Source organism: Phoenix dactylifera, chromosome 4 (assembly GCF_009389715.1).
Source record: "Phoenix dactylifera cultivar Barhee BC4 chromosome 4, palm_55x_up_171113_PBpolish2nd_filt_p, whole genome shotgun sequence".
Taxonomy (NCBI): Eukaryota; Viridiplantae; Streptophyta; class Magnoliopsida; order Arecales; family Arecaceae; genus Phoenix; species Phoenix dactylifera.
In genome coordinates this window covers 22,789,757-22,810,113 of record NC_052395.1, presented here as the reverse complement: position 1 = coordinate 22,810,113, position 20,357 = coordinate 22,789,757, and the positions used below count along the sequence as shown (strand labels likewise).

The window sequence follows — 20,357 nt, the reverse complement described above, 5'->3', positions numbered from 1 at the left end:
TACCAGATGTTGGAAATTTTTAATTAAACTAAGAATATGAGAGGAAGAAAAAGTTTTTTTTTCCATTGTTGATATATATTTTTCTGTATATACAGCAAGTCTCATTTATCTATGGATTACAAAGTGTCTCTTGAACTCCTATTTTTAATTCAACTCTTCCTCTCCCCACTTCATTTCTCCGGAAATAGCACTAATTAATTACATAGGAAATAGATATTGTGCTTAGTCAATCCAGCATATTAACTCTCAACAGATTCCAATGGTAGTGCTCGTGTGGACAATAATTTTTCGCCTAGGTTAGGTGAGATAAGAAGAAATAAATCGGAAATATTAAGGGTGGTCTAACGATCTGAAGCTTCGTGGTGACTTATTTAGAAAGATTCCTTTCATGTGGAAAGTTTTTGAGAAAGTCATGGGTGCGAGGATTGCGTGACTTTTAAACTTGCATGACCTTTGCAGCGATGTGGATACCATTTGGAATTGCACTAGATTTTAACTTGGCGACGAGGATTAGATTTTGGGAGGATCGTGGGATTGGTTCTACCCCTCTTGCTTATCTTTTTCAAGATCTGCTCGGAACTATTAGAAGGAACTCTTCAGTGGCTTCTCATCGGAACGGGAGATCTAGGAAGTGGAAAATCAATCTACTTGGCCCTCTATCTTCTAGTGAAGTAGACAGTTTGATCAACTTTAGAACCTCATCATGTCTTCTGTTCATCCTTCCAAGGATGCTGATGTGCCAGTTGGGAAGCTTAGTAAGAATGGACTATTCGGTGTAGATTTTAATGCCCTCTGGAAAGCCCGGGTACCTGAAAAGGTGAAAGTTTTCATGCGGCTAGCCCTAAAAGATGGACTTCACATAGGTGATCTTCTTGCAAAGAAAACTGGGAGGTTGAATTCCCTCTATGTGGCACCATCTCTGATGTAAGTGGGTCCAGCCCACTTGGGGAGGCCCAAAAAGCCCACTAGGGCTTTACCTCTTGCTTTTTTTGGCAGAGCCACAGGAGAGCGCGCGTGAAGAAAAGAAGAGGTGCATGAACATCAAGAGGTGCGGCGGCACATAACCAAAAAAAAAAAAAAAAAAAAAAAAAAAAAAAAAAAAAAAAAAAAGGGAAACAGAGAGAGAACAGTGCATGGCGGAAAGAAAAAAAAACAGAAAGGAGAGAGAGAGAGAGAGAGCGCCAAATGGTGTAGTGATACAGAGAGGAAAAGGGCACAACTTGCCGCATCAGTTTTGCATGCCATACGGAAGAAATAGGTTTTTTTTCTTATTTTTTTTGATGTGGTTTTTCACACAGTGATTTAACAAATTGAGTTTCTATCTAAGAATTATATTGGATGCTATAGAGAGTTGTAGTATTCATTGCTAGAGATCTCATTACATTCTTAGGTCATCACATTGTATTAGTTTGGGTAAGATCATTGTTACTCTTAGGAAGGTGATATTGGAGTTTTTCCAATTTATTGAGAACTCAAGTTTTGGGCATAAACTTGAGTATTGTAAACTCTATATTCATTATAGTGGATTGATCGGATTTGCATCGTGGTTTTTTCCCTCTATACTGGATGGTTTTTTCCAAGCAAATTTGGTGTGTTTTCTTTTTGCTCACCAGGTGTTTGATATATTGCCTGTATGAATATTGCTTCTAGTTGATTTTGGTTTTGGCTTAGTTTATTCTGCAATATCCCTGTTTTGGCCCCAACAAGTGGTATCAGAGCCGAGGTTGTGTGAGTGTGGAGATATTGTGGGAGTAGATGGAGAATTCTTCGGGTACCATGATGAAACTTAGTGCTTCTAATTATTTTATTTGGAAGCCTATGATGGAGGATATTCTTTACTGTAAAGATTTACATAAGCCCATTGAAGGTGCTAATGCTAAGCCAAAGGACATTAGGGATAGTGATCGGAAGATGATGCACAGGAAAACTATTGGGTATATCAGATAGTGGATTGATCTAGTGTGTTCCATCATTTATCTCAAGAGACAAATGCCTACAATCTTTGGATGAAGTTAGAGGGTCTTTATGAGAGGAAGACAACCCAGAACAAAGCCTTTGCAATTAGGAGGCTTTTGAATTTGAAGCTAAAAGAGGGAAGATCTATTTCTGAGCATTTGAGTGAGTTCTAAGACTTGGTGAACCAGTTGGCCACAATGAAGATAGTGCTAGATGATGAGTTGCAGGCATTATTGCTGTTGAGTTCATTGTCTGACAGTTGGAAGACTTTGGTAGTGTCACTTAGCAACTCTGCTCCTGATGGGGTACTACAATTTACTCTGGTGAAAGATAGCTTGTTTAATAGAGAAGAGACCTGGGTAAGGACAGTGCACATGCTCTTATTATAGAAAACAAGGAAAGAGGTAAGAGTAGAGACTTTAAGGGGCGCGGTACTTCCAGAATTCAGTTTAGTGCAAGAGGAAAATCAAGTGCTTCTACTGTAATAAAGAGGGTCATATGAAGAAACACTACAATGATTGAAAAAAGAAATTAAAAGAGGAAAAGAATCAGATGAAGGCCAATAATGAGACACCACTGCTTATGTTTTAAATGAAACAGTGGCAGTTCTCTATGTAGGAGAGCCACAGGAGAGCCGAGAAGCCTCTATTCTGGTAGCTCGGTTGCTTCCTTCGGCGGCTTGAGACCCCCTACTCCGATGGCATCGCTCCTGATCCAGTTCCTTGGAGTAGAGGAAGGAGAGAGTGAGAGGCAGCGAGAGGTGAGGGATAAAGCCCCTCTGTGGGAAGTCCATGGGCTTTTATAGCCCTCAGTTAGAAAAGAGGTGGAGTGTGATCGTGGCTATTAGGCGGTTATAATCGCCTCAATAGTTGGCAATTACGGTCATCTTCTTCCTCCTGAAGACACTAGTTTGGGTTTCCAGATGGGCCGCCGACTATGGTCTAAGGCGGCCCATCTGGCCCGGTATTGACACTATCTAAGAGTTGTATTGGATGCTATAGAGAGTTGTAGTATTCATTATTAGGGATCTCATTACATTCATGGGTTCATCACATTGTGGTGGTTTGGGTGAGATCATTGTTACTCTTAGAAAGGTGATATTGGAGTTTTCCAAATTTGTTGAGGGCTCAAGTTTTAGGCATAAACTTGAATATTCATTATAGTAAATCTATATTCATTATAGTGGATTGATTGGATTTTTCCTATTATTTTTTCCGTCTACACTCGAGGATTTTTTCCGCGTAAATTTGATGTGTTTTCTTTCTACTCTCCAGGTGTTTGATATATGGCTTGTGTGAATATTGCTTCTAGTTGGTTTTGGTTTTGGCTTAGTTTATTTCACAATATTCTTGTTTTGGCCCCAACATCTGAGACCGTCTCCTATTTCTTCATCAGATGTCCAGTTACCTGGTCCATTTGGGTTGCAATTTTCTCTCACCTTAATATCAAAGGTCGACTTGTTAACTACCTCTCACTTTAGTCTTGGTGGAGGCGCAAGAAGGTTCTAGCCCCTTTGAGGAAGGGGTGGGATCAGTTGCTTATGGCACTTTCTTGGCACAGTTGACACGGGAGTTTAGAATTTTTTGAAGGAAGAAAAACTCTTCAACTGCAGTCCTGCAAAAGACCACCCACACGTTCTCCATATGAGGCAACCTTTGCTTGGGCAAGGCCCTAGATAGCCATAGGACCATCCTCAATCTCCTTGCCCCTTTGTATTTATAATTGTTCTTTCTTTTCTTCCTTCTCTCATTTTTAACCATCTTCTTACTCTCTTTGTAAATATCTTTTTCATTTTACATCAAAAAAAAAAAAGAGAATATCGTAAGTGAGTTCAGCATATTTAAGTGAGAGGGCTTATGTGTACACATTAGAATCTGTTTACGCTTCTTCAAATTTTCTAATTTTCTATTTTGAGGCAAATAAATGTATAAGACCCATACAGATGCATGTTTAGTCTCATATCGACTATACACTGGATAGATTTAAGATACTTACATAGGGCCAAGGAACTCAAATAACATATTTCAGCTTTTTTTTTTGTTGAGGTCTTGAATTGTTATGAATGATATAATTTCAGATCTGGTTCAGAGCCTATGTGGACTAGAAAACACTACAGCATGGACCTAATGAGTTGATCATGGGCTAATTGTGGTGTTTATAATTGAACTTATGGTACTTATGAATGGATTTAAACTCTTAGCCTGGCCATAATGCCAAGGCTTAATTGGGGGGAGCATATGAGGATCTGTGCAGGCATGTATTTAGTCCTATATCAACTATGCACTGGACAGATCTTGCATACTTATACAAAATCAAGAAACCTAAATAATATTTTTTGAGTAACTTGTTTGGATAAAGTTGTAGGTTGTTACAAATGGTATCAGAGCAAATCCAACCCATGACTTATATGGACTGGAGGACATTGCAACATAGGCTTATTTGATTGACCCTGAATCAGTCATAGTATATGTAATTGGATTTGAATTAATTTGGACCTTTAGCTACTGAGGATACCAGGGTGTAAATAAAAGGTGTATGTAAGGATCTGTGCGAGTATATGTTTATTCTTATATCTACTATGGACTAGATAGATTTTAAGTACTTATAGCGGACCTAAGAACTGAAATAGCATCTTCTAGCTAGTTCTTTTTAGTGAGATTTTGTGTTGCTACAAATGGTATCATAGCTGACTCGGCACATGACCCATGTGGATTAGGAGATACTACAACACAAGTTCGTTGAGCTGACTATGATCCGATCGTAATATTTGTGATCGGATTTATGATACTCATGAATAGATTTGAATGGATTTGAATTCTTAGCCTAGCAAGGATACTAGAGTTTAAACGGAGAGAGCATATGAAGATTTATACATATATGTATTTAGTTCCATATTGGTTGCACTGGATCAATCTTGGATACTTATATAAGGCCAAGAAACTTAAATAATATTTTTCTGGTAGCTTTTTTGGATAAAATTCTAGATTATTACATAATGAAAACATAAGTTTTTTTTCAAAAAAATTGCCAGTTGTATTCTTGCGATGAAACAGACCCTTATTATTGTTTACATTTCTTGACTAGGGTAAACACTAGGCAAAAGCTCAACAGAGCTTAGGAAAGTACTTGGTAAAATACTTCCTCACTTCTATATTGGAGCTTCTCCCAATTTGACATGATTGTTATAGATTATTTTACATGATTGCTGATAAATTGGCTGGACTAAACCATTGTGCCTCTCCCAATTCAAGTCATAGATGGTGTATATTTGTGGTATGGCTCGTAAGATTTGCTTAGCCATCAGAAACCATTGCAAGAAGCTCATCCTTGGGAACCAGGTCAATCCGATAGCAATCATGTGTCAAAATAAACAATGGTTTAGTCCAGCCAATGTTTTCTTCGGGCTGGTAGCAGACGATCCAAATGATCTCTTAACATACCCAATACGTGCTGCAGTGTCGTTCAGAGATCGATCAAAGTTAACCTTCAGCACATCAATGGTAGGGAAGTAACATTAATACCACCCATAGTAACTTAGTAAGGGGATATCCAGGGCCAAGGTTGCTCCAGTGCCTTTATTGTGTGTCAAAGAAAACTAGGTGGGCCTGAAAGAATTCTGCAGTCAAATACATATATATATATATATATATGTGTGTGTGTGTGTGTGTGTGTGTGTGTGTGTGTGTGTGTGTGTGTGTGTATGTTGTGTTGCTACATCACCAGGAGAAGAGACTTCCCTTTGAAACCGCCTCTCAATACTTGCTTTCCAAATAAGCTATCCAACATTAACAATCATGGACATTGTTTCTTTCTTTACCTGTGGCAGAGATAGAAGATTAAACAAGACCAACTCTAACCTTTCTAACATTGCCTGGCAAAACTACAAAGTACCAAAAACCTGGTTACAGTCGGACTCGCAGTCCGCACATAGGTCACATGATTGCATACCGGCATTCAGAATCCCTCTTCTGTTAAGAATAGATTTACAAGGAATTCTAAACCATGCCAATTTCCACCATTTTTTTTTTTACCCTCGCTGTTGTATGTAGCTTCCATATCCAGGTAAAGGATGAAGCATTGTGCTGATAAGGCAAAGGCAACAGTAGCTTATCTATCTCCTCTACAAGAGCTTTAGCATGCCTGTTCTTCCCCCAATACAGCTGACCAGACCAGACAGCTTTTTATGAAGGAATCTTACATATATTGTCCATCATTTCAGCAGGAAAGATAGAAGACAATTTGGATTTGTTCCAAGATATTTCAGCAGTGATAAGATTAACCACCTTTCGATTTTCTATATCCACTTCCATATTGATGAAGGTAAGCTGAGCATTTAAATTTGAAATCCAAGGGTCATGAGTTACATTTACCCGAGTACCGGAGGAGACTAACATCCAAATAACTTGATGTTGAATAGAAGCAACATTCAAGCAGATCTTCCTCCATATAAGCATTCCGAAATCCAGAAAAGTGGTACTTGGCACATACCATCTAAACCCATAAAGAGTTAGGCTGAAGTACTAGAGGTCGGACATACTTTTAGCCGCTCTAACCTAGGTAGAGTGAGAAGCCTTTATCATTTGTGCATCTGCTCCATTGGTTGATTATTTACTCTACCTGTTTTGAAGATGTTGCTACAGGGTAGGTTTATACGCCCTCCTTTTCTGTATAATTGCCTTGAAGTATAAGGTTTCGAATAAATTAGTAAACATTATCTCAATGGAAATCTGATATTAGGTTATATATCTTATTAAAAAATGGAAAGACATAAGACATGTTGATGCGCTAATGTTTCAAAGGACCCGAGGGATACTACATGTATTACATCCACAATATTCAAACTTCAGGGAGTTGACTTCAGGTTGTTCAAAATACTCATCCACAACCTTCTTCTTACCTATATCTATCTTGGTTCAAGCTCCGTTATTGATACCTCATTTGGCGATATCGGTGACGACCTGTTCGCAGAGCGGTCATGTGTATCTCCATGAAAATCATTTGAATAAACATCTGAGTTCGTGCCACTCTTTCCAATGTAAAATGCAGGTTGGGAGGGATCTTGAAGAGACACAGAGTCGCTGCTGAGCATCGTAACGACTGTAGACATAGTAGGCCTGTCAGATGGATCTTCCTGAACACACAATAGTCCAATCTGAATGCATCTCAACACCTCGTTTCTTGGGCAATGGTTACCCAGAGATGGGTCCAAGATCTCCAAAATTGCTCCTTTTGTCCACTGCTCCCATGTCTGCATAAGGCGAATTTACTAAGTAAATAATCTATTATAGAGATATAGTGTGCATGTGGGAGTGGGTGGATGCTGTTGCAGGTGCTGGTGTAGTTTGAAACTCACATAGTTCAGAAGGCCTTTGGAAGATTCAGAATCAGAGGAACCAATGTTCTTCCTGCCTGTCACGATCTCTAAAACTAGAACTCCAAAGCTGTATACGTCTGACTTGATTGAAATTTGTCCACGCATGGCATCTTCTGGTGCCATATATCCACTGCAACAAATTGGATAGCCTATTGGGATCAACCATAATAATGGGTAAATCTATCAAGATTTTCACTTACAATGTTCCAACAATTCGGTTTGTGATGCCTTGACTTTGGTCTCCACCAAAAAGCCTAGCCATGCCAAAATCTGAAATCTTTGGGTTCATGTCTCGATCTAATAAAATGTTGCTGGCTTTTAAATCCCGATGTACAATTTTTAGCTGAGACTCTTCATGTAGGTATAGCAAGCCTCGAGCAATTCCACCAATGATCTTGTATCTGGTTGCCCAGTTCAGCTGTTCTCTTTTTACAGGATCTATTCCATACAAAAATAGTTAATTAAGGTAACACGTATTAGAATAAGTTGAGAGGGTGGAATTTAGAGATGACTAGAGCTTTTTTCCCCCTGTGCTCACAAAAAGGATGAAGTTAGAAATGAAAGTTCTAGATTCAATAGAATATAAGCAGCCACTAAACCTAAACAAATACAAAAGGTCTAGAAGAGTAATAATAGGCTGCAAAAACTATGATAACACAAATTCTAAAAGGGTGAGATTTCTGTGGAAGGCAGTACCAAAAAGAATGGTGTCCAGGCTTCTGTTAGGCACATATTCATAGACAATCAACTTCTCTTCTTCCTCCAAGCAAACGCCCAAAAGCCTTACAAGATTCCTGTGCTGGAGCCTAGCAACTAAAACTAACTCATTTTTCAGCTCTCCTAGTCCTTGTGTTGAACTTGTTGATAACCTCTTGACTGCTATTTCTCGTCCATCGGATAATAATCCCTATACAGAATTATAAGGCTTGAAGTATAGAACCAAAAGACTACAAACATATTTATACAGAACCGATTAAAATGAAGAAAAATAAGAGATGATAAATCTTTATTTTGATGTATGACTGTTATTTTTAGGTGAAAAAATGTGCGATTGTTGCAATCATGTTACCTTATAAACTGCACCGAAGCCACCTTCTCCAAGTTTATTCTCTTCAGAAAAGTTTGCTGTTGCAACTCTTAGCTTGGATATATCAATTAATAGTGACTCAACACTTTCGATCTCTTCTGCGTTACTCCCATCTACTGAAAGAGAACATTTTGAAAAACCGTTATCAGAAATTTTTATAAATATATAAGGATAAATTTCACTCAATCTGGCAATTGCAAGAAACATGCCAATTACTGACACATCATGAAATCTAGTTTGACAGGTAATAACACCCGGTGAAATTAATAATAAAGAAGTGCATATTTTATTCCTTTAAAGTAAATTTATGATCATATTTTCAGGGTCACATTCTCCATCTTACTGCTTTTTTATCCCCCTAATCGTAGGCCTCGCTAAAGCTCTCTAACAGAAACTTAAGAAGGCGGCTGCATTTTTATGAAAGCAACAGCAAGCATTTGATTTATGGATTACTTACAGGGTAATTTTATTGCTGACTTCCTCCTCCAGAAGCAAATGCATATAGCGGAGAGTAGCAGCAGAGCACTCACTACAGGTATGGCAATTGCAAGAACCATACCTGTCACGTTCTTCTTGCTTCCTGCATGGATAAATGAGCAATTTAGTATATATATATATATATATATATATTGCACAATCTATGATGTCAAACATGAAGCCATTAGTTGAGTCACATTACATCAGGGAATTTATATTGTGAGTAGTGGATCTTTATGTCATAATATGAAAACTGAGAGAGGTGGGATAACATGTGGAAATTGAGAGAAACGGAATAACTTGTTTCAATATTCACTGTAAACCACATCTTGGTCATTTAAGTTGGGCAGGAATCGAAGTGTTTTGAGTGAATGGATTGGGTTTGAGACAGGGCCATGAATTCTTGAAAGATTGTCATATAAGAAGAATCTGATTGCAATTATTTTATGCTCTGATCCCTGCTGTCAGAACATGTTCTATGGAAGTTTGCTAATGTGAGGCAACTACGATTGTTGGTGAGCATTGTGAACTATCTTTGATCTGATAAACTGGCGGAAGTTTCTCTCAGAAAAGAGATTTGTAGAAAATTCTCAGAATAAACTGGTGGGAGTTGGCCTAAATTTTAATAATGGTTCTTTTGTGGAGAATGGCACTTGCATACACTACTAGAAAATATGCGTATAGTGACGAAAAATTAGTGACGGACCGTTATCAGTCACTATTTGTCACTGATTAGTGACCGACAGAAATTTGATCACCGTGATGTAAACTTAGTGACCGATTAGTGACACTATTTCTCAGCCCTTAGTATTAATCCCCAGCTGCACAGCCTAATAAAAAATGGTATTCTTTGTTGTGTTACAAATGTTTGCGGCATGTATGGTAATTGAGGTCGATCATATTGTGGGAAAGCTTTTATTAGTATTTACTCTATAAACCTTATGATTCTTGTCTGATAGTTTTGTTGACTAGAGTGTCTCGGATAAGTGGATTGAGTTTGGATACTTTGTGGTGAATGTTTTACACCATAGAGGTTGTATAGTCCTCGATGATTGCCACGTCATCTGATTGTGGAGACATACAACTGTCAAATACGGCATCATGTTGCATACCAAATGTTGTACATCACTATTGAATGCTAGATAGCTGTCTGTCTCCATGATCGAATGACATGGCAGTGATTAAGGGTTGTACAGTTCTCTTTGGTGCAAAACACGCACCGCAGAGGATCCCGACTCAAGCGAATTAGATGTGAAGCAGAACTAGGGTTCCAAAATGGATTGCCATTTAAAAGGAATCCATGTGCAAACTTTTCATGTTCCAAGGTTAGTAATCAGCATGTGATCTTATGGAAGTGTTAATTTGGTGCAATTATAATAGTGTGAACTACTTTTGATCAAACAAGATATACTGGTGCTAGCTAGCAAACCCTTAAATTAAAGAAAAGGTTCTCTACTTTGGCTGGTTTGTGGAAATGACCCTTGTATCTTACAGCACCAAGCATTAGTGCCTCGCTCTGTTGTTTATATAATATTGCTTTCTTTTTCTTTTTTTTTACTAGAGGCCAATAAGGAAGAGTTGATCTTTATTGTTACTTTAAAGGGTGTTATGTATGTATACCCTTCTAAATATACAAAATTATATAAATATTCTCGTAAAATTACTATTTTCATGTATATTCTTCTGTTTTTTCTTTTTTGTATATATACATATACCATTTCATGTCTTTAAAAAATAAACGGCTTAAAAATAAAATGACTGAAATATCCTTATGGGTGGATATAAAAAAAAAAAGTTGTAAGGGTATATACACAAATAGCAACTTTATGAGAGTATTTATGCAATTTCTCATATTTAGAAGGATATATATTTAAATAATATATTAAAAAAATCAAAATTCGGTTGAAATTTACCAAGTTTTCTATGATTCAATTGGATCGACAAGTCAAAAAAAGATCGAGTCACATTTTGGTAATACTATTCACCATTTGATTTTGATATAATTATTATTATTGAATCTATGACGTCTATATATTATTTATTATTTTTAAAATATTAAAGGATATCAAATTTAAATTAATTATAGATGTTTAGATTAGTAAAATATTTGTTGGTGATTTGTAAATATTGAGTTGTTTTTTTTTTAGGAAAGAATTTTGTAAAAGCAGCATGATTTATTCTATAAGAGTTGATATTAACATGATTTAATATTTTTTGTTATTTTTTTATTAATGAATTATTTTTACTAGATTTTTATCATTTTTTAATGAATTTTTTTAAAGTGTATATCCTTCTAAATATGTGTAATTGCATGAATATCCTCTCAAAGTTGCTACTTGCATCTATATCCATATTAAATTTTCTTTTTGCATGTCTACCGATAAGGGTATTTCAGTCATTTCAATTTTAAATTATTTGTTTTTTAAGAGTGTTAGATAGTATTATGTAAGAAAAAAAGTAAAAGAAAGGTATACATGCAAAATTAAATATTTTATAAGAGTATACATATAAATAGCAATTTTATAAGAATATTCATATAATTTTATATATTTTAAAGATATACATGCCAAAAAAAAAAATCTACTTTAAATCACCTAATACTTCTCAACTAAATTATGTAGAGACATGTGTTTAGCGAAAAAAACAAAAAGAAAATGTAGCCATTAAACTCAAATCGATAGGATATTAGTAAACAGATTAGAAATGATTGGATCTCAAACAGAGTAGGAAGGACTCATCTATTCCCTATTAAGTCGCCGTCGATAAACTGATGCTATTGAAACTAGTTTACTAGTACCGGTCGGCTACTACCCTTACCTTCTTCCTCAGGTGTTTTGGTAGGTGGAGGCACTACCGGCGCCGGTACCGGTGCGTTCCCCGGCGGCTCCTCAAGTTTTAGCGACGGTGCCCCGTCGAAGAACTTGTATATCTCATACCTAAAATTGCAGCTCGCTGCGACCACCCTCCCTCCCTCCTTCCCCTCTAGCTGTGTCGGTGTTGTCTCAAGGCCGATATCTTGGAGGCACTGCTGGCACTGGCTCGGCGACAGGTCCTGTTGTTGGGTTTTGACCCACATGACCACATCGTGGTCAGTTACAATCCCGTGAGAAGTGGACGCATTATCCTTGATGTTAGGATAACATAACGGGTCTCACCCTCTGCCTAGTAAGTAAACACAGAAAAAAGGACTCCATCGCCTGGGTGTTCGAACAGGGGCCAAGAGGGAGATACGAACAAAGATTTGATCATCCAGAAAGAAAGGAAGCTTTAAGCAATCAGTCTATCAATGGATCCAGGTATGCTTTGCTTCTTAAAGTTTGGTTCTATTATGATCCTCTATAAAGATGTTTTTACATGTGGTATCAGAGCCTGGTTCATCCTAGAACCAGATCACAGTAAATGGTAAAACCCCTATTTTGACAGTCCCATGGATAGTCTCCACGGCCGCAGGGATGGATCATCCCAATGTTGGATCTAGCCAGCCATGGCACCGAGAGCCGACACGGGATCCAGCGTCGACTCTCGGCCATGGCTTCCATCCCAGGGCCGGATTCATGGATTTGAGAAACAACCAAAAAAAAAAAAAAAAAAAAAAAGGAAGAATCACCCTGCTGACGCTGGATCTGGCCGGCATATGCCGCCGTGAGCCATCAGAAGATCCGGCGTAGCCGCCGGCCATGGTCTCCCTCCCACTCCATTAAAAAAAAAAAGGGAGACGGGTCGGAAGATAAAACTCACCGGATGATCGCCGTCGGTCGGCGTATTCCTGCGGGTGACGCCGTCGGGCGGCGTTTCGTCCGGCGTCGGGCCCATTTCGGTGGCGCCGTCGGGCGGCACTTCGTCCGGCGGCATGATCGCCTCCCGCTGCTCCTAAGAGCCGACGGGTTGGGTTCGGCGGAACCCCAACCCGCCGGCGTTGCCTGCTGGCGTGCGACCGCCGGTGGGCTCGCCATCGGGCGGCGAGTCCACCGGAGGGAAGCGGCGCGCTCACCGCCCCGGCGACCGGAGGCTGGCGGGCTGGGTTCGGCGGAACCCTAGCCCGCCGCTAAAAGAGGAGGAAGACGGGTCGGGATCGACCCGTCTTCAGTTCTTTTAAAAAATAATAATAATAATAATTTATTCATAACGGGTTTTGGGCATGAGTTTCGACCCGAACCCGGAATAGATAACCCGTCTGAGGCATAACAGGCATAACGAGTTCGGGTTTTTGGGTTTCGATCCGAAACCCGAGTTCGTTTAGTCAATTGATGGGAAAATTTTCAGTTAAGCCCTTATGAAACATTTTATTGTTTCATACAGCCCTCCCGGGATGATAAAAGAATGAAATGTTTCTGTTTAAGTCCCTGTGAAACATACCATTTATACTGAAGTCTTAGAGGGCTGTTACAAGTTGAAAATGTTTCTATTAAGTCCCTATAAAATATTTTATTTATTGTGAAGTCCTTAGAGGGCTGTTAAAGGATGAAATTGTTTCTGTTAAGCCCCTGTGAAACATTTTATTTATGCTGACATCCTTCTAGGGCTATAAGAAACAAAATATTTTAATTTAGTCCCTGTAAAGCATATCACTTGTTTAGAGGTCCTCAAAATATGTTAATTTAGTCCCTATAAAATATATTATTTATGCAGAGGTCCTTGTAGGGTAATGTGATAAAAATTTTGTCATTTATTTTACATTTTAGTATACTTGATAGCATGATATGACAAATGTACTGATTATGTAGATTAGTAAAATATTAAATACATGTTTTATTTTAATTTGTCATATTATGAATTGTCAATTATGTGCAATGTCATTATTTTAATTTGATGTCTATATTATGAAATAGTTTGGTAGTTGCCAAAGTAACCCAACTAGAATGTTTAATAGACATCAAGTCATCAAATACTCTAATCCCATGTATTAAGATAATGACTTTGCAAATTATGACTTACAGTTTTTCAATCATGAGATATTATGGATTGGCCCAAAGGTGCACCACTTTCAAATGATTGATTTGCTGAGTTAGGATAATTAATGAGTATCCTTGATTTAATAGGTATTGGATGCTCAAAGGCAACAGACCTATTTGAATTTTGGACCTATATCATTAATTATTCCTAGGTGAATTGGGAATCACCATAATAGTAATTTAGTATTTCATAATTACAACCCAAAGGTGTATTATGGTAATACTGTTTATGTCATTCATCATTATTGCTAACTCAAAGTGTTAATGTTGTAAGCATTTTCTTATTGTTAATTTTCTTATTGCAGTATCTATTCCTGTTTCGCTTCATTCGCAAGCTTCATCTGTTACGATCTTTAATGGAACTAATTTCTCAGAGTGGAATGAACAAGTCCAGTTTCACCTAGGTGTTCTGGATCTTGATTTAGCACTCCGATCTGAGAAACCGGCTGACATTACTGATTTGAGCAGCTCGGAAGAAAGGTCTTTTTATAAGACTTGGGAAAGATCGAACAGATTGAGCATTATGTTTATGCGGATGAGTATAGCGAATAATATCAAGTCAACGCTTCCTGAATGTGACAGTGCTCAAGCATTATTGAAAACTGTGGAAGAACGTTTCCGATCTGCTGATAAGTCTCTGGCTGGGACATTAATGGCTAAACTAACCACCATGAAATTTGATGGTACTTGTGGGATGCATGAGCATATCCTTGAAATGACAAATATAGCTGCTAAACTGAAGGCTCTTGGGATGGATGTGAATGAATCCTTTTTGGTTCAATTTATTTTGAACTCCTTGCCTCCTCAATTTGGATCATTTCAAATTCACTATAACACTATTAAGGATAAGTGGAATGTGAATGAATTGACCAGTATGCTTGTTCAAGAGGAGACAAGACTTAAGCAACAAGGATATCATTCTGTCAATCTTGTAAGTCATGGAGCCAAGAAGAAATGGAAGAAGCCAAGAAAGGGCATGAAGAGTGGACCATCCAAGGGTAAAGAGCCTCATCATGATACCGAGGTTCATAAGAAGAAACAAAACAAAGATAGATGCCATTTCTGCAAAAAATTGGGACACTATCAGAAGGACTGCCATAAACGCAAGGCATGGTTTGAAAAGAAAGGTAAGCATTTGGCTTATGTATGTTTTGAATCAAACCTTACTGAAGTTCCTTCTAATACTTGGTGGTTTGACTCAGGTTCTAATGTTCATGTTTCAAATACGATGCAGGGATTCCTTACAACCCAGATGCAAGATCCAAATGAAAGTTTTATCTTTTTGGGGAATGGGGTTAGAGTTCCAGTAACTGCTGTTGGAACCTATCGTTTGTTTTTAAATACTGGTTGTCATTTAGATTTGCTTCAGACTCTTTATGTTCCTTCTATTTCTAGAAATTTAATTTCTGTTTCTAAACTTGATGTTGAAGGATATTTCTTTAAAATTGGGAATGGTAGTTTGCGTCTTTTCAAAGACAATCTCTTCATTGGTTCTGGTGTCTTGTGTGATGGTTTATATAAAGTAAATCTTGATAATCATTTTGCTGAAACTCTTATGACCTTGCATCATAATGTTGGAATTAAACGAAACCTGATAAATGAAAAATCTTCTAACTTGTGGCATAAAAGATTGGGTCATATATCCAAAGAAAGATTAGAGAGATTAGTAAAGGATGGGATTTTGTCAAACTTAGACTTTACTGATCTCGGTATGTGTGTAGACTGCATTAAGGGAAAGCAAACCAAACACACAAAGAAAGTTGCCACAAGAAGTGAAGAACTTCTTGAAATTATCCATACAGACATTTGTGGGCCTTTTGACTCCCCATCATTTGGTGGAGAGAAGTATTTTATCACCTTTATTGATGATTTTTCACGTTATGGTTATGTCTATTTGTTGCATGAAAAATCTCAGGCAGTGGATGTCCTAGAGGTATACATTACTGAGGTTGAAAGACAATTAGATAGAAAGGTGAAAATTGTCAGGTCTGATAGAGGTGGTGAATATTATGGTAGGTATGATGAAACAGGACAACACCCTGGCCCATTTGCTAAACTCTTAGAAAAGCATGGCATACGTGCTCAATACACTATGCCGGGAATGCCACAGCAGAATGGAGTAGCTGAAAGGCGTAATCGTACTCTTATGGATATGGTTAGGAGTATGTTAAGTAATTTTCCGTTACCCATGTCGTTGTGGATGGAAGCCCTTAAGACCGCTGTATACATATTAAACCGGGTTCCTAGTAAGGCAGTTCCAAAAACTCTTTTTGAGTTATGGACAGGAAGGAAACCGAGTTTAAGACACCTGCATGTTTGGGGTTGTCCGGCGGAGGCCAGAATTTATAATCCACATGAAAAGAAATTGGATTTTAGAACGATTAGTGGATACTTTATAGGTTATTCCGAAAAATCCAAAGGGTATAGGATTTACTGTCCTAACCATAGTACAAGAATTATAGAGACCGGTAATGTCAAATTCATTGAGAATGGTGAAACCAGTGGGAGTGATAAACCACAAAATGTGAAAATTCAAGAAGTTAGGGTGCAAGTCCCTTTACCCATGACTTCTAAGAAAATTGTTGTTCCTACAGTTGTCACACAGTTTAATAACAATGAACAACAAATTAATGATCAAACACTCCATAATGAAGTTATCACCACTGAACAAGTTGTAGAAGAACCACAAGGGATGACATTAAGGAGATCTCAAAGAGAAAGGAGATCTGCCATTCCGAATGATTATATGGTTTATCTACAAGAATTTGATTTTGATATAGGGACAAGAAAAGATCCGGTTTCTTTTAAACAAGCCATAGAAAGTATTGATTCTATTAAATGGATTGATGCCATGAAAGATGAGTTGAAATCAATGGATCAGAATGAAGTCTGGGATGTCGTTGATTTGCCCGAAGGTTGTAAGACAGTTGGGTGTAAGTGGGTCTTTAAGACCAAGCTCGACTCAAAGGGTAATGTTGAACGACATAAAGCCAGACTGGTGGCCAAAGGTTTCACTCAGAAAGGAGGCATTGATTATAAAGAGACCTTTTCTCCTGTATCTAAAAAGGACTCATTTAGAATTATTATGGCTTTGGTTGCACATTATGATTTAGAGTTGCACCAAATGGATGTAAAAACTGCTTTTCTGAATGGGAGTTTAGATGAAGAAGTCTATATGGACCAGCCCGAAGGTTTTCCATTAAAGGGAAAAGAACACATGGTTTGCAAATTAAAGAAGTCAATATATGGTCTTAAACAAGCTTCCCGACAATGGTATCGCAAGTTCAATGATACCATCATTTCCTTCGGTTTTAAGGAAAACACTGTTGATCGGTGTATATACCTGAAGGTCAGTGGGAGCAAGTTTATCTTTTTGGTCCTATATGTTGATGACATATTGCTTGCCAGTAGTGATCTTGGCTTATTGTATGAAACTAAGGTTTTTCTCTCAAAGAACTTTGAAATGAAAGATATGAATGAGGCAACCTACGTGATAGGCATTGAAATATTTCGTGATCGATCACGTGGATTGTTAGGGTTGTCTCAAAAGGCATATATAGACAGAGTTCTAGAGAGATTTGGTATGGAGAATTGTTCAGCCAGTGTTGTTCCAATTCAGAAAGGGGATAAATTTAGTCTCATGCAATGCCCACAGAATGAATTGGAACGTAAGCAGATGGAAAATATACCTTATGCTTCTGCAGTTGGTAGCTTGATGTATGCTCAGACCTGTACCAGACCGGACATCAGTTTTGCAGTTGGAATGCTAGGAAGATACCAAAGTAATCCAGGGATGGATCACTGGAAAGCTGCAAAGAAGGTGATGAGATACTTGCAAGGAACAAAGAATTACATGCTTACATATAGAAAGTCAGATAGCCTTGAGGTGATTGGCTATTCGGATTCAGACTTTGCTGGATGTGTGGATAGTAGAAAGTCAACGTTTGGCTATTTGTTCCTATTAGCTGGAGGAGCAATCTCATGGAAAAGTGCCAAACAGACAAGCACTGCTTCGTCCACCATGGAAGCAGAATTTGTGGCATGCTTTGAGGCCACGGTTCATAGTTTGTGGCTGCGTAACTTTATCTCGGGACTTGGGGTTGTCGACTCTATTGCCAGGCCGCTGAGAATCTTTTGTGACAATACTGCAGCCGTCCATTTCTCCAGAAACGACAAATATTCTAATGGTGCCAAGCACATTGAGCTTAAATATTTTGTTGTCAAGGAGGAAGTTCAGAAACAAAATGTGTCTATAGAAAATATGAGGACAGAGCTCATGATTGCAGATCCTTTAACAAAAGGTTTACAACCGAAGACTTTTAAAGAGCATGTTGAAAGAATGGGTCTTAGTTGTAATCCATGATATTAGTTGAGGATTGTATTATGTTTATTTCTTTGACACTTAGATATAATTGATTATGTTTCTGTTTTTCCTGTTCTTCAAATATATGTACATGTATGGGTTTGAATGTATGATTACAGGAATTGTCTTTGACAAAGACATAATGTTTGACCATTAAAGATACTTCTCATTTATGGACTATGGTTAAATAATTTGCTAGTGTTGTGGTACTTGGAAGGAACTGTGTCATTATATTGATGTGGAACCGCCTTGACTCGCATTAGTAAGTTGTTTAATTATGGTATTATGATGACCCAAGTGACTATATATGGATTAGAATGATGCGCGCCTAATGTTTATATCATTTCTAACTAAAGTATGGTCATATGGGTCAAGTGGGAGAATGTTGGGTTTTGACCCACATGACCACATCGTGGTCAGTTACAATCCCGTGAGAAGTGGACGCATTATCCTTGATGGTAGGATAACATAACGGGTCTCACCCTCTGCCTAGTAAGTAAACACAGAAAAAAGGACTCCATCGCCTGGGTGTTCGAACAGGGGCCAAGAGGGAGATACGAACAAAGATTTGATCATTCAGAAAGAAAGGAAGCTTTAAGCAATCAGTCTATCAATGGATCCAGGTATGCTTTGCTTCTTAAAGTTTGGTTCTATTATGATCCTCTATAAAGATGTTTTTACACCTGTGTGCACTGCACCAGACCATGTATCTGAGGAAAAGGAGCCTTGGTGGAATTCACCATCTGCCCGGTGGCGAACCTCCTCGTCGAGTTGGAGACGGCCCAATCGGTGATCGCGCTCATAAGCTCGTCCACAATCTTGTCGAACCGGCTGCGGTCCGTCACGTTGTTGGGGTTCCACTCGAACACCCGCATCGAGGTGTCGACGGTCGAGAAGAAGCGCTGGTTGGAGTAGCGAAGGAGGCAGTCATCGTAGCCTACGATGGCGCCTTTGTTGTACGCGCAGAGCTGGGGGGCGTCTTGGATTGCGTCGCTGAGGCAGGAGCGGCAGACCGAGGCGTTGGTGTCGCCGCGGCACATGGCGAGGCCGTAGATTTGGTCGGGGATCTGGCCGACGGTGGCGTTGAGGAAGCCACCGGAGAGAGAAGTGTTGGAGGCGAGGGAACGGAGGAGGAGGTTGAGGTTGGTCTCATAGGTGCTGCTGGCGGTGTAGTTGCCGGTGCTGCCACACTGTGTGTAGAGGGGATCGCCGGCAGTGGGAGGGGAAAGGAATATGAGGAAGATAAGGCATAGGAAGAAAGGGAAGGAAACATGGCGAAATGATACCATGGACTACGGTTACAGCGGGAACCCAGTGCTTCTGAGCATGACAGAGCAAAGTTGTTAAGTATGGCTGGCTGTGGAAACAGCGTGCGAGCTAGAGGAAACTGGTAGGCGACCCGTTCGGAGGAAGCTGGAAATGCCTTGGGAACGAGAAACGACCAAGAGCAGCAGCGGTCGACTTGGTCGTCGTTCTATTTTGCGATTTACCATGCCTACGAGGATGCGACTCTGAGGCAGCGTTGGCCCAATATGACCACTTAGATTATGGCGAATTAGGGTTCAGTCCAGTGGCATGGCTACATGGATTCGATCAATAGGTGTTAAAGACCAGATGCTATGGCTTTACCAAATTGCATTTGTATCTCGGCATTCATGATTTTGCCTACTCAAACCAGAAACAATCCACGAGGGCCCTGGAATGCCCACCATAAGATCGGCAGGTGTTCTCATGTTTGTAAAATTTGCAACCTAAATCTCACGTTTGTCCCAGTCAAGTTCCATGCTAAATAAATAGCAAATACAAACACGCGCTCTTTTTTTTGGGTACAAAACACGCCATCTTGTGGAAGAAAATGAAAGGAGTGGTCTGTTAGACCTGAGGAAAGGTTGTTGGTCAACATTGGTGGGCTTGAAAAACTATCTATGAACAACTGGATTCCATTCAACTTGCGGAAAAAGAGGGACAAAGTACTCCGTGGACTCTGTAAAAAGCGTCGTGTAGGCCGTTTAATATGGCACCATATCAGCTAGTATAAGAATCTTAAAGCAGATGCCACAGGGGACCAGACGGGAACCAACATGGAAGGTTCCGTTAAATCTCCAGAGGGCAAACTCACCTCGTCCCTCCGATCTCTTGTTACTGCTT

At 39.0% G+C, this 20,357-nt stretch overlaps 1 protein-coding gene across 1 annotated transcript; it reads right to left on the bottom strand.

Moving 5' to 3' along the window:
- Positions 1 to 6,708: 6,708 nt before the first annotated feature.
- LOC103717695 (cysteine-rich receptor-like protein kinase 6) lies at positions 6,709 to 19,513 on the bottom strand. Its single transcript, XM_039125890.1, has 8 exons — positions 18,893 to 19,513; positions 11,706 to 11,946; positions 8,875 to 8,976; positions 8,400 to 8,533; positions 8,027 to 8,237; positions 7,531 to 7,768; positions 7,310 to 7,460; positions 6,709 to 7,204 (listed from the first exon to the last, which is right to left on the bottom strand). Exons 1-8 carry the CDS (start codon positions 19,496 to 19,498, stop codon positions 6,860 to 6,862), a joined length of 2,028 nt encoding a protein of 675 aa, XP_038981818.1. The 5' UTR covers positions 19,499 to 19,513; the 3' UTR covers positions 6,709 to 6,859.
- Positions 19,514 to 20,357: the final 844 nt, after the last annotated feature.